Source organism: Aythya marila, assembly GCF_965140915.1.
Source record: "Aythya marila genome assembly, chromosome: 5".
Taxonomy (NCBI): Eukaryota; Metazoa; Chordata; class Aves; order Anseriformes; family Anatidae; genus Aythya; species Aythya marila.
Genome location: NC_139046.1, coordinates 38,985,115 through 38,999,045, shown reverse-complemented (window position 1 = coordinate 38,999,045; position 13,931 = coordinate 38,985,115). Strand labels below are relative to the sequence as shown.

Below are 13,931 nucleotides of genomic sequence, written 5' to 3'. Positions count from 1 at the left end.
TTTAAATATTTGGATTGGTATGTCTAAACTTGTAGAGACCACTACTTTTATTGCCTTTAAGAAACTGTAATTTTGTCTTTAAATTTGCAGTTTGATTTCTTGGACATCTTAGCCAGTAACTGGCTAAACTGTTTCTGCTGTTTTCTTTGTATTTCTTAAAAACTAAGTCTCTAAGGTTGTACCACAGCTAGTGTGTTGTTTATTATTAACCAACGTTTTATTCGTGTCTACCTTTATTGTATCTTTGCAGAAGCCATTGTAACCAGTGGAAAAACTGAAAAATCTCCACATGACCAAGAAATAAAATTCTTTGCGAAAGTGAGTGATTTAGTACTTCAAGTAATATATATATATACATATTACAGATGTAATATATATCTATAACATTCAGAATATGGAATACAGAACATATACAGAACATAGAATTCTGTAATGTAAGACTTCTTTTCAGGTAACAGAAATATATCTTTCCAATTTTTTTTCCTGGTAAGTAATGAATGATATGTCATTAAAAGATATTTCCAAATGTGTTCCAGAATAACTCAATATATTTGCTGGATTCAAACGTTTCAGATTATTTCAAAGTATTTCAATATATTTGCCAAATAGATTATACAGGATAAGGAATATAGAAATTAAAAGGCAGCTCATTTATTACATGAAATGAAATCCTCTTACTAAATATATACATTGATTATTTATATTTTTTTTGCCTCAGTATAAACTGAAGCATGTAGTATTGTTTATTTAACAGGAATAAATATTGCTATGCATAGTAATTTCTTACACATTTGTATGACAAATGTGCTAAGATAAATGCTGTTGATGATCAAATTTGAAGTAAGGAACATTTAGGATTTTATTTAGGAGCTTAAAAAAAAAAAACTCTCCTTTTATATGTGTACTGGACAGTTATGTGAAGAGTGGAGAGGAAAAGTCCTCTGGTGATGCTCGTAACAGTTAAATGTGAGAAAACTAAGCTTGCAGTATTAGATCCAAAATAGATAGATCTGTGTAACACTGTTTAATATTCTTGTAGCTTTTAATTTAAATTATAATACTTAAGATTTTAATTTATATGACTTCATATCTGAAATGAGAAAATACAACTGTAACAGAACTTCTAAAATTGCTTGATTTCACTTTGACAAATCAGAGCATTGTTGCTACACGTACCATTGTGCTCTGTGAAAAATACATTTTGTATCTGTATTTCTTAGGTTCTTTTACCATTAGTTGATCAGTACTTTACAAATCACTGCCTGTACTTCCTGTCTTCTCCAACAAAAACACTCAGTAGCAGTGGATATGCATCAAATAAGGAAAAGGAAATGGTAGCAAGGTAAGTAGCAAATTAAGATACGCAGGAGTTTTTTATATAGATAATAAAAAGTCTCTTAGGTTAGTTAGTTCAAAAGCTCACTTTCCTGAAATAAAAAGTGAAATAGTTTATTTTTTTAGCAGAATTGCAGATTATGAATAGCATTCTTCATCTTACTATTCTTTAAGATCTGATTAAAGAATTGAACATATACATTATATATTAAAATATATTAATTATACATATTATTAATTATATATCGTTAAAGTTCAGTTTCCACATCAGTTCCATATGTAAGGAGTTCTGTTTATCCTTTAAGTATCCCTGTAGGTATTATAGTGAATATTTCAATACTTAAGAACTTTATGAAATTAAGCATTTTTTAAAAAGGTTTTCTTGGTTAAGTTAGATACCACTGAATGTCTCTTTAGTGTCTTATGGTTTTGATGAAAACTTGTCTTTATGTAGACTAGCACCCTTATTAATTAATAGTAATTAATTGACTAATTAATTGTCAATGGCCTAGAGTATTGCTTGCTTAGCAACTCTACTGCCATTGTCTCCTGCCAACCTCATTGTAAACTGAAGACAACTAGTCATTTTGTACTGCTATGTACTGTGTATAATCGCTTGTTCTTTCTGGTGTTATCCAGTATCCTCTGGTTTGACCAAAACTTGAGAAGCTTGTGTACTTTCAGTTTCATTGCTAAACAGAGAACATGCCATTCTAAGACAATAAATCAGATTGTTTTTCTAATTACAAAATGTAAAGAACCCTCAACCTTATCTAAAATATCTAAATATTATCTAAAAAAATAAAGTTAAATATTATCTAAAATTATCTAAATTATAATTTAATTATTATTTATAATTATAATCAGACAAGATAAAAAAACACATTTTACATACTAATTTCATATTTATGGTTCTAAAGAGAGAAACTTAACAAAAATGGTGATATGTGAAAGGAAACAGTACACATTCTCTGCATATAAATTTCAGATTTATAGAATCATTTAAATCTTTCTCTCCCAGTACGATATTACTTCTAATAGCAGTTCTCTGATATCTTAGCATTGTGTCCCAGGTTCATTCAAGGTGTTCTCATGCAACCTTGTTTTTGCTTGTGCTGCAGATGACATTCAGCTAACACTGAAATGAATATTAAATACTAAAGAATACACAGGAGTAGACAATTTATTAAGAGCTGCTTCATTACTTGTTTTGTGTCCCTGCTTTGTTTATTGTACAGCTAATCGAAAATAAAATCATGTTCTCTTCTTTTATCATGACTTTTGACACTAGATCTGTCATTTGAATTTCGTAAACATTGACTTGTGGGTATGGACTGTTCTTTATTTCTTTTCATACTCAGCATTTTCTACTTGGAAATAATAGAAATGCCATATAATCAAACCCATATACCTAGTGCTTTAGCAACTGTGTTAAAAAGGTAGCAAGTTACTGAGAGACACTTCAGAGAGTTGTACTTCACCACTGCCATGTCCAGATAAGCTTTCCTTCTCCGATTTTCTCTTCAGAATCTCAGTGTCCTTCTTTACAATTAATTATTTTCTGATGAGAATGCTTATTAATTATCATGTCTGGCATAAAGTAAAAAGTTCTATTGATATAAACACTTTTCAGAAGTTTTTATTTCAGCAAAATCTAAACTGTATGAGCAAAATCTAAAGCAAGTTTATGGGATAAGGAAAATAATAGTTCTCTGAGCCTAAGACTTCTCTCAGAAGAATTTGCACATCAAACATTATGAAGCAGGCATTATTTAGTTGACAGACTGCACTACAGATTTGATCACCAAAAAAAAAGTTTTGCCCAGGCCTTGTCAAAGGTCCTAGGTATGAGACAACTGAAGTACTCTGGCAGGAAATTCTGTATTTCTTGACATCCAGGTTACTGAAAGAACTGCTATAGTGCACCATTTGCCATCTGTGAAAGTAGAGAACAATTCCAGTCTGTCGTGGAGGGCTGAGGATAGTACAGTGCTCTTGGGGTCTGACCTTTAGTAAAATTATCTAATATACCCCAAAAATGGGTTGCCTTGTGCTAGAATGCCATAAAAAAGGGCACAAGGGTCTTTTAATATCTTACCACTGCGTGTTTTCATGAATCTTGGAACAAACTGAAGGATGACTAAGAGTTAACTGAGGCATGTGTTGGGAACATATGTACATGTAAGATGTTGTTAGGAGATACTTGGAGTGTAGATCACTGGAGAGTCCTTAGGGATCTATTTGATTTCTTCCATTATGTCCCATCTATTGTTTTTTATTATTCTAGCTTGCTTTTTTTTTCCCAGGTTCTACATTCCCGTTACTGAATTCTTGTTCTAAATTCTACTCCCAATGGCAAAATTCAGAAACAGCTGGCTGCCTTTCCTCATCCTCTCTCCTGTTTTTTATTTCCCAATGGAAAACCAGGATCTATTGAGAAGACATCTGCCTGTGTCATTGTCAGAATGATAGCTAAAAGGAAGAAAGTCAGGGAATCCCAGCCTGGTCTTGTGAAGCTTTATTGGGATGGAGTCTAGGTGGTGCTGGAACAAAGGGCATATGAAGGAATATCACTAGTCACACGTCAGATAGTTTTCAAGGCTTACTTAGAAGCTGAGAGTTGTATGCTTCACTGAAACACTCAAATAGTAGGCTGTAGATCAAAAATGATGTCATTCATATTCAATTCAGGCATTTCTGCATTTCTTTTTGTAAATAATTTTGAAGCCTGAAAGATGTTGGTACAGAGTTCTTATACTAAGGTACTAATGTATTAAGGTATGTTTCCCTGTTTTCACCGTGAAGAAATACTTGTAAGGGAGATAGTATCACAACTATTAATAAATGATGCTGTGAGCAATAAAACTAATAAAGCTTAATTTCTGATGGATTTCTATTTTATTGTTGATAACAGTTTCTGATTGAAACTTAACCCACTGTTGGGTCATTTAAATGGTCTCACATTTGAATTTTCAAATATGAGAAAATGTGAAAATACCATGATGAAGCTTTTTAGGGGGAATTATATTTTCTCTCCTCTACAAAATTGCTCACTCTCCCCTACCCCCAAATTTCTGGAATTTTATAGTTTTCTAGACAAGTATACCATGTCAGATTTAGTTGGAATCAGCTATTTGACTCAGTTACTCTAAAAAAATCAAAAAGAGACAGTTACCTTTTAACTTATAATGTCTTGCCTTTACAAAAATATGACTTTGATTTTTCTGCAATTAACATTTTAAAATGATTATTTAATTTCTTCTCACCTATGACCGTCAAATAATATTTTTGTCATCAATCTTTTTTTTCTCCCCATTAAAGGTATGCTGCTGGTTATTTTCTGTGGGAAATTTTGTATGATAATCTTTCAAACTGTATTTTACTCCTATGATTTCTTTCTTAAGCTGTCAATTTCTCACATTTCCTTCATTCTGTTTACCAGTGCTAACTACTTTTTCCAGTAGATATAAATTTTTAAAGTAGAGTTTGTTTGCTTGTTGTTTGCTTGTTGTTATATTAGACCACACCTCTAGGTTTGGTCTAATAGAACTTTCTAGGGTCCATCTTTCCATTTATCTTCTGACATTTTTTTTGTCGTTGTTGTTGTTTTGGTTTTTATTTATTTATTTATTTATTTTCCCTAAATTATTATTACACTTTCTTTACCATCTTCTAGGTAGGTTTTAGTTTTTATATTGCAGGTCCCCATAACAGTATTCCTAAGATGCTAAGATGCTGCTTTTCTGAGCTGTCAGGTATATTTAATGCAAACGTACAAGATGGTCCTCCAGTAGCTAGGGAAGTTAGTTCAGGTTCAGGAGGACTGAAATTTCATTTTAGTTAATATCATGCTTCCTTTCTGAATTTCCCTATGTCAGTCAGGTCAGGTTTATAAAGTTAGAGAGATTCTTATTAGGCTTTTACAAAACACCTTTACAAAGGTAGGTAAAATAAGTTAGATGTATAGCATGCTTGCCATTAGAAATCTAAAAATATCTTACAATTCTTTGTCCATCCTTAGTTGAGAAAATTAGCTATCAGCATTTTCCTCTTAAAGGAAGTATTTTTTTTCTTGCTATTGTGCAGATAAAAATGACAATCTTATTGGTAAGAAACTATATCAATTTCTAAAGTTTGTTTGCTTCATTTTGTTACATTTTAATTCCATTTGTAAGGTGTATCACAGACGATAAGGAAGTCTTCCTAGCTGTCTTTGTTTTTGGAGGTTAAGGTAGCCCCTTTAATCTCAAGAGTTAGTGATTTTTCTTTTCTCTTAATTATCCTATTATTTTGACAGATAGGTTAGACATGTAAGCTCCTGACATACTTGCCAGAAATCTGTAAATATTTCAGGATTATCATGAGCAATACAGAAGGCAAAACATTTGCAAAGGATACCTTCTCAAATTGTTTGAAGTAGTATGAAGATTTCTAGCAAAACAAGAAAATATTTCTCAGTTTTTTTCTTGTTCCTACCAAAATTTCTTGCTCATAAATAATTCCTAGCTATAAAGAGTGACTCAACCATATTGCATATATGCAATTGTTGGAATCTGCTGTAATGAAAAGACAATTTCATGTTTCAAATAATTTCTGAATTAGAGAAGTTTAGAGAAAGAGAGAATGAAGAAGCTTCTGAGATTATGCTGCTTAATGCAGTTATTTCACTGACTACTGTCATCATGTGTGATTTGAAATGCTCCTTCCAGGAACTATGTTGTGTTTTCTCTTTCATATTCTTATTATTCTTTACCTCATATATTCTAAACAAATCTTTAATCTTTGTCTTGTCTTGTCTTGCTGTTTTCTGTTCTCTTCTTCTTTAGCCTGTTCTGCAAACTAGCTGCTCTTGTTAGACATAGGATCTCAATTTTTGGTAAGTTGTTAAGAAAGATCTTAATAAAGTTAAAAACATGAAGAATGTGTAACAGTTATTTCTATCTTAACTGAACCTTTTTTCAAGCTATAAGCTTGAGGAATACCTCTTTTAAAGGTACTGGTAGGAAAATTATGAAAGAAATTTATAAACTACAGGATACAAAGCTCATAATATTTCAGGGTCAAGTGGTAAAAATGATCCCTAAGTAGACACCAATTTCTCTTTTCAATTCTTTTATACAAATGTACTTAAGAAAATGAATGTTAGTTCTGGAACCAGACCTAACTCCTGGGGTGGAAGATGTATTCCATGTTCTGTTTAACCTGCGTATTTCCAGTAGTGACATTTTAGATTATTAGATTATCCTACATTTTCTGTGCTATTGTGCTCTTACAGTATCTCTTTCTAAACAGGTAGTGATTCTACAACAATGGTTAACTGCCTGCACATCTTAGCTCAGTCTCTTGACACTCGGTAAGTTTTAAAAAATTGTACCAACTACTACGCTACATAGGCATCACATAGTTTTTTGGGGCAATTAGACTATTCCTGTATTATTTACTCCGTATTTGTAATTACTGATAAAATTTGTAATTACTGATAAAATTTGTAATTACTGATAAAAAAAACTAGTAGTTTCAGTATAACAACCTCCATATTAGCACATGTAGGGGTTCATTGTCTGTGATTAAAGTATTGAAAACTCCTGTCAAGCTCTCCAAGAGCATTTGAGGACTTTATGGAGAGAGATAAGTGACACAAACTTTGGAACTGCAAGTATTGATGCTTGTAGATAGCTATTGTTCTATAGTAGGTATCTACTGTTCTAATACAACAGTTCAGTACATCGTTCAAAATTTGGCATTAGAAGTGCCAATATGAGAATGTATGGGCTTTTTACTCACTTCTACCCTGTACCACTAAAATGCTAATGTAGATTTAAATACCATCTAGGATAGTTTTCTTATCTGATCTGTTTTCTGGCCTGCTTATGTTGTGCAGCAACTTGACAATGCGCATGACACAGGAGAACTTCATCAAACATTTGGAGAAAAGTGCAAGATTAAGGAATGGGACTGGAATGCTTGCATGAATGCTGCATTTTCTAGATTTAGGGTGTTTTGAAGATAGATAAATGTGTATCCTGATTTGCATACCTAGTTACTGTGGCATCCATAAAAATTTAGGGGATGGTGATGTTTTCTGGGAAGGCATTGTCATACAGATCACAAAAACAGGAACAAGAAGTCTGCGAAAGCAGATTCTTTGCTGTTATTATTTTGTATGAAATACTACAACAAAATTGTTGCTTATATGGCTATTTAGGTACTACTGTCCAATTCATAATATAAAGTACACTGCAACCTGTGTATCTTCAAAGACTGATAGAATGTAAGTAATGTGTAGTTCACATATCTGTAGTATATTGTAGATCAATGTAAAATTAATATTTTTCCTTTATTATTTTTCAGAACTGTTATGAAATCGGGATCTGAGTTAGTTAAAGCTGGATTACGTGCCTTTTTTGAAAATGCAGCTGAAGATCTGGAAAAAACTTCAGAAAATCTTAAACTTGGAAAATTTACCCATTCACGAACACAAATCAAGGGTGTTTCACAGAATATCAATTATACTACAGTAGCATTGTTACCTGTCTTGACATCAATTTTTGAGCATATTTCACAGTATCAGTTTGGAGTTGATTTACTTTGTAAGTACTTTTTTTTTAATTTTGAATTATTTTATGTTATAATACTTTTTTTTAAAATAATTAATGCAGGAATTCAAAGGAATTGATTTCCTTTTAGTAACAGATGTATTTCCAGCACTAATGCTTTTAAAGTTTCCTTGATTTTTTTATTATTATTATTTTTTTGCATATTTTAACTTACAATTATCAAAATGCTTCCTTGAGATGCAGCAATATGCTATTCTAAAATTTCTTAACTATATTTGGGGATTACAGTTCCATAGCAGAAGGTGATTCAAAGATAGATAGCAAATAAAAAGCTTTAAGAAGGTGGGGAGCCTCTAGATCATGTTTCTAGGGGCTATATATGCAGACTGAATGAGGTTTAAGTTAAATTACATTCCGCAAATGTGATAGTCTGCACAATTTTTTTTTAACAAATATCTGCTGGCTTCTTTGAATGTCTGATGATCTGTTTTGGAATGCATGTAGATGACATGTAAGTATCAGAGAAGTTGAAGATAAATAAAAGTTTTAGACACCATGTATTCATTGGTTAAAATTACATTGTTTTATATTTAGAAAGTAGTCTTTAGCTGAATAAATACTGATTACCTGCTTCTTCTTTTCCTCTAGTGGGTGATGTACAGGTTTCATGTTATAGAATTCTTTGTAGCCTCTATTCCCTTGGGACTGGGAAGAACATCTATGTTGAAAGGTATTGAGTGAAAAACTCAGCTTGCAAAATTTTCTTAGGAGTTTGTTGTGTATGTAATAAAGCATTTTGAATGAAAAGGGAATCTGAAACAGTGTGAACATGTTTAAAATACACTTTAGGTGGAATGTAGTTGCCTATATCTCAGAGTTCGGTTCTACACAAAAAAATGCCAAATTGAATAAAAGCAAAACAAATAATCCTGCGTATTGCTGTGTATCGTCAGGGAGTTTAGTTCAACCATCGGGAAAACTAAATTTTTCCATGGGTCACCATTAAGCTTCCCAAAGTTTGACTAGTGCATATTACCAGACATGCCTGTGTGGTAAGTAGGTCGAGTACTTAATGTCTGTCTTACACATAAATCTAAACAGAGTTCTCAGAACAGTTGTCTAGAACATAAAATCCTAACAATATGTAGAGCGTTCTGACACCCTTTAGCTCTACAAAGGAATTCCATTTACCAGTTAGTTGTGTTTTAAAAAGAGTGGGTCTTAAATTCTTTAGAGAATCTACTGCTTACAGTATGTTCCAAAACCTGGATTTCAGATCCTCTTCCTTTAGAAGAGGCTTATATCTGTATCTGCTACTTCAGAAAAAGGAACCATAATTGCTAGTCTATCAAAAGACAGGAGTAGAGGTAATTCATTAACCCTTCGTATTCTTCTGAAGCCTATATTTTAGGCACTGTACGTGATCTTAAAAGTTTAAAATTTACACGGTCTAAGAGATACTAAACTGGAAGAAATAGAGCTCTGTAGTCAAGTTAGGATGGCATTTGCATAGGAATGCTGTTCTCCACTTCCATCTATCCAGAATTTATTCAGTAATTGTTCCATGTAAAATGCAAGAGCTGTCTGGTGGGCAGTTCCTCTTTCTTCCCATGTGCATGCATGTATGTGTGTGCAAAATCTCTTTTTCACATATCTGCACATTTAGCCATTTATATGTGCATCGCTAAGTTATAAAGCTGCACTTTTTTTTTTCTTTTTTTCTTCTTTCTAGACTTAAAAATCTTTAATACACTTTGACACAGATCTTGTAGGCAAAATAGAAAGTGCCTCACCCTCACTCTAACAATAGGAGTCAGGATGATCTCACAGGAAATAAAATTGATCATCTTTTAATTGCTTTTTGAGGGAAGAGCTCAAAGCACAGGTCTCCACTTAGTTGGCAAGAGCCATAAGCACTGGATGTTAGGCATGGGTGTAGCAAAGCAATGAATATAAAAAGAAAAGATAGAGCGTGACCACTGACCTACACTTTTTGCATGTTGTAGACATGTTTTCTGTAGTCTGTAGTTACACTGAGAGAGAGACAGTTCACCTTTAATGTAAAACATTTGGTGTGGGGTATTTTTTAAAAAATGTATTCCTGTACCATTGTAATTTCCAATAATTTGGTTCATGTGAGAAATAAATTTTTTCAAAATTGTCAAATAGTGCTTGTGTTACAAAGATAAACTGAATCTGCAGTAAATGTTAATGTTGCTTTATAATGCATGCTAGATATTGGAAGCCCAGTGAAAGACTTTTTTCCTCTGATAACTTTTAGTATCTGTCATATACAGGCAGCGCCCTGCACTTGGTGAGTGCTTAGCATCTCTTGCAGCAGCCATTCCGGTAGCATTTCTTGAACCTTCTCTCAACCATTACAACCCATTGTCTGTCTTCAACACAAAAAGTGCAAGAGAAAGAGCAAGTAAGTAATGTTCCTCAGGAAAAAATAAATAAATGATTGAATAAAGCTGTTTGCTTCTCCCCAAATATTAGAAAGAAATTGTTTGTTTGTTTGTTTTTAAATGAGAAAACTGCTACTATCACTATATCGTTGCTTGTCATTTTAGCCTTGCTGAGACTATGTTAGCATTATTCCCTTTCTTCTCACATGTCAGTGTTTTTCTGAACATCATGTTTGAATTCTTTGCTGAAGTTGAATACAGTAATATTTGAAGCTTAACCTAATACATCCACATTATAGAAGGTTTTAGCAAATTGTACAGTTATGTGCTCTGACTAGCAACACGCTAGTTTTTAAGTTTTTTAGTTTTAAATGGTTTTTATTCATGTGAACACAAAAGTTATTTATGCTACCTGGTTCTCTTACCAGTACTCTAATGCAATTCAATATTGGGAGTTCCTGGCAGAATTTGACTGATTCTGTGAAACTTTAATCAAGGGAGCAGAAGTTCCTCTACACAGTTTTTCTTCACATGCTTCTATTTCACTTATTCTTTACAGACTCTCAGGAGGTAGATTTGCTGAGTTCATAAACAAAGTACACTTAAGTTTTAGTCTTACCCATAACCTTGAGCTGGTCATAATATTACTAAAAGCCTGTTTGTATCCTGAAATGGATTTGATTTTTTTGCAGGTGAACATGAAAGTTGTGAATGATTGTGATAACTATGGCCAGTGTTTTTCTAATATTGATACAAGCTCTCAGTTTTTCCACTTCTACATAGTTGGGCTCGTTAGCAGAAAACTGCTGGACACTATATATGTGAGGCTGCTATTGTCTACATCAGTGCTATATGCACATCATCAGAAAGACATAACTTATTAGATAAGAGACTCTTGTATGTCCCAAAGTCTTGTTATTTATGTCTGCCCAAGATGGTGACAGAAAACAAACAAACAAAAAAACAGTGAAAATGGTGTTTGTATTTTTTATGTAGATGATCTCCTGTATTTTGTTAATTAATCTTTTCGTTTTTTACCTTTTCTACCTGCAGTTTTAGGTATGCCTGATACAGTAGAGGAGATGTGTCCGGAGATCCCCCAGTTGGATGGACTAATAAAGGAAATTAATGATTTAGCAGAGTCTGGAGCAAGGTATACTGAAATGCCTCATGTAATTGAGGTTATCTTACCCATGCTATGCAACTATTTGTCCTACTGGTGGGAACGAGGGTCTGAGAGTGTTCCTGAAAGTGCTGGGCCTTTCTGTACGATGATAACATCTGAACATCTAAGCATCATTCTGGGAAACATTCTGAAAATCATTAACAACAATCTGGGAATAGATGAAGCATCTTGGATGAAGAGAATTGCAGGTACTGTAAATATTTTTTAAGAGTAGTTGTATCTAATAATATTTAATTCCTATGCTACAATTTACCGTATTACCCAGTGATACAATATTTTTTTTAATTAAAAGCAGCAGAAAGAAGGTCAGGTAAAAAGCAGATAAAGAACAATAAGAGATCGTCCTTCTTTTCTGAAGTTCGTTATTATTTTTATGTGTGCACCATAGCATCACTGTAAGCAGAGAGCTTTCTATACAACAGAATGGATTTTGAAAATATTATCTTCCCTAAATACTGTATAAAAGCCTTAGTACTTAATTTGGAGTTGTAAATACCATTAAGCCTCAAGACACCAAAGAATTGGGCAGTGCAGTAGAGTGTATAAATACTGTGATTTTTGTTCATAAAGTATTAAGTCAAAGGGAAAAAATGATATATGGTGAAGAAAAAAAAAAAAAAAAAAAGTAGTAACTAGCATTCAGAAGTAGTTTCTTTGTCAAATACTAAATGAGTAGAAAAATTCTCAAAATGTCCTGTAAGATTTTGCAGACAGCTAGCTGAAAGAATGTACTATATACAAATGTTAGCATTCATCTTAGGGTAGGAATACAGTATACCATATGGTGAGTCAAGAAAATCTATATAAAAGTAGCCTTGTCCTGCTAAATTGTAATGCTATATCGGGACTGGGTTTTAAGAATTATTGTACATACTGAAAGGTTTTAAGCTAATAATAAGAATCCCATTAAAATTTAGTAAGAAGTTCTTTGCTTAATTATGGAGACCAGTGCTTCCAGTTTTGTAGACACTGTTAACCTACAAAAGCAGATAATGTACTAGTGTGGTTGTTGAAAGGATTTTTGACTTAGGTGGTCTGTATCATCTTACTAATGTTTCCACAACATGGATCTATGATCTTGAATGAGTCACTCGTTCTCTGTATGTTAGCTTGCTGAAGTCAAAAGACAAATTTTTCTAGAACACTGCCTTCTGACTATTTTAAACATTGTATTAAAAAACAAACAAACAAACAAAAACAGAAAAGAAACTTCCCAAAAAGCTATTTTTTTGAGGACTGTGTGACTCGATCCTTATTTTATTGAGATTCCATCAAGGTTAGAGACATATGAAAATCTATGAAAATCTATTAGAGACAGTCAAAAGAAGGAGCCCTCATGGTGGCCTACAGCTTTCTCACCAGGAGTAGTGGAAAGGCAGGCACTGGTCTCTGCTGTCTGGTGACAGCAACAGGACCTGAAGGAATGAAAATGGCATTGAGCTATGACGGGGAATGTTCAGGTTGGATGTTAGAAAAGGTGTTTCACGGGAAGGGTGGTCAGGCATTGGAACAGGCTCCCCAGGGAAAAGGTCATGAAAGCAAGCCTGTCAGAATTCAAGAATTGTTTGGACAGTGCTCTCAGAAGTAAGGTTTTATTTTTGGATGGTCCTGTATGGATCCAGGAGTCAGACTCAATGATCCTTGTGGGTGCCTTTCCAACCTGGAATACTCTACGACATAATACTGAAATACATATAATCTGAATTCCCAGTAACTGGCTTTTAATCTCTCAATATAAATGGTTGAGAAAGCTGTATTCATAGTATAATTAATAGTTTTATGGTGCTCCAGAAATATGTGGAGCGCTACGACCTTTGTTTTCTATAACCACAGAGGATTCATATTAATACAATTAAAAGCATCAATTGTGTATTAATCGTAGGGTCATATGTATTTTTATGTGTAGTTTATGCTCAGCCTATCATCAGCAAAGCCAGACCAGATCTGCTGAAAACTCACTTTATTCCAACACTGGAGAAATTGAAGAAGAAAGCTATAAAGATTGTGATGGAAGAGGAGCAACTGAAAGCAGACAGTAAAACTGACACCCAGGAAGCTGAGCTACTCATTCTCGATGAATTTGCTGTTCTTTGTAGAGACCTCTATGCCTTCTATCCAATGTTGATACGTTATGTAGACAACAACAGGTAAATAATTAATAAACTGATATTTATTAGTTAATTTACTTGGAATCTGTGATCAGATAATCAGGAAGAAAATAATGCATTTCATGTTTTGCTGAATTCAGATCCTAAGTATTTTAAGATTCTTAATTTACAGGATTGGATATGCTGAATTCACATCTTTTTCTCACAAGCATTTTGGCTTATTTGGTTGTATTATAACTGCAGTGTTACTGTGGAGAACTCATATCCCGACCAGAGTTTTCATGTGTATTACAGCATCCCAATGTCATTACACAGGAGTATACCTTTTGAAAATTAA

The 13,931-nt window shown here is 33.2% G+C and overlaps 1 protein-coding gene across 14 annotated transcripts in view; it reads left to right on the top strand.

The window, feature by feature from the left end:
• The window catches only part of RYR3 (ryanodine receptor 3), a 218,150-nt gene that overhangs the window by 155,518 nt on the left and 48,701 nt on the right, over window positions 1–13,931 (top strand). For all 14 annotated transcript variants that reach the window (XM_082761305.1, XM_082761317.1, XM_082761306.1 and 11 more), the window contains exons 59-67: window positions 251–318; window positions 1,221–1,342; window positions 6,162–6,211; window positions 6,628–6,688; window positions 7,687–7,925; window positions 8,541–8,622; window positions 10,190–10,320; window positions 11,354–11,674; window positions 13,393–13,633. In XM_082761305.1, coding sequence (XP_082617431.1) covers window positions 251–318; window positions 1,221–1,342; window positions 6,162–6,211; window positions 6,628–6,688; window positions 7,687–7,925; window positions 8,541–8,622; window positions 10,190–10,320; window positions 11,354–11,674; window positions 13,393–13,633 — 1,315 coding nt within the window. The remainder of the gene's footprint in view (window positions 1–250; window positions 319–1,220; window positions 1,343–6,161; window positions 6,212–6,627; window positions 6,689–7,686; window positions 7,926–8,540; window positions 8,623–10,189; window positions 10,321–11,353; window positions 11,675–13,392; window positions 13,634–13,931) is intronic.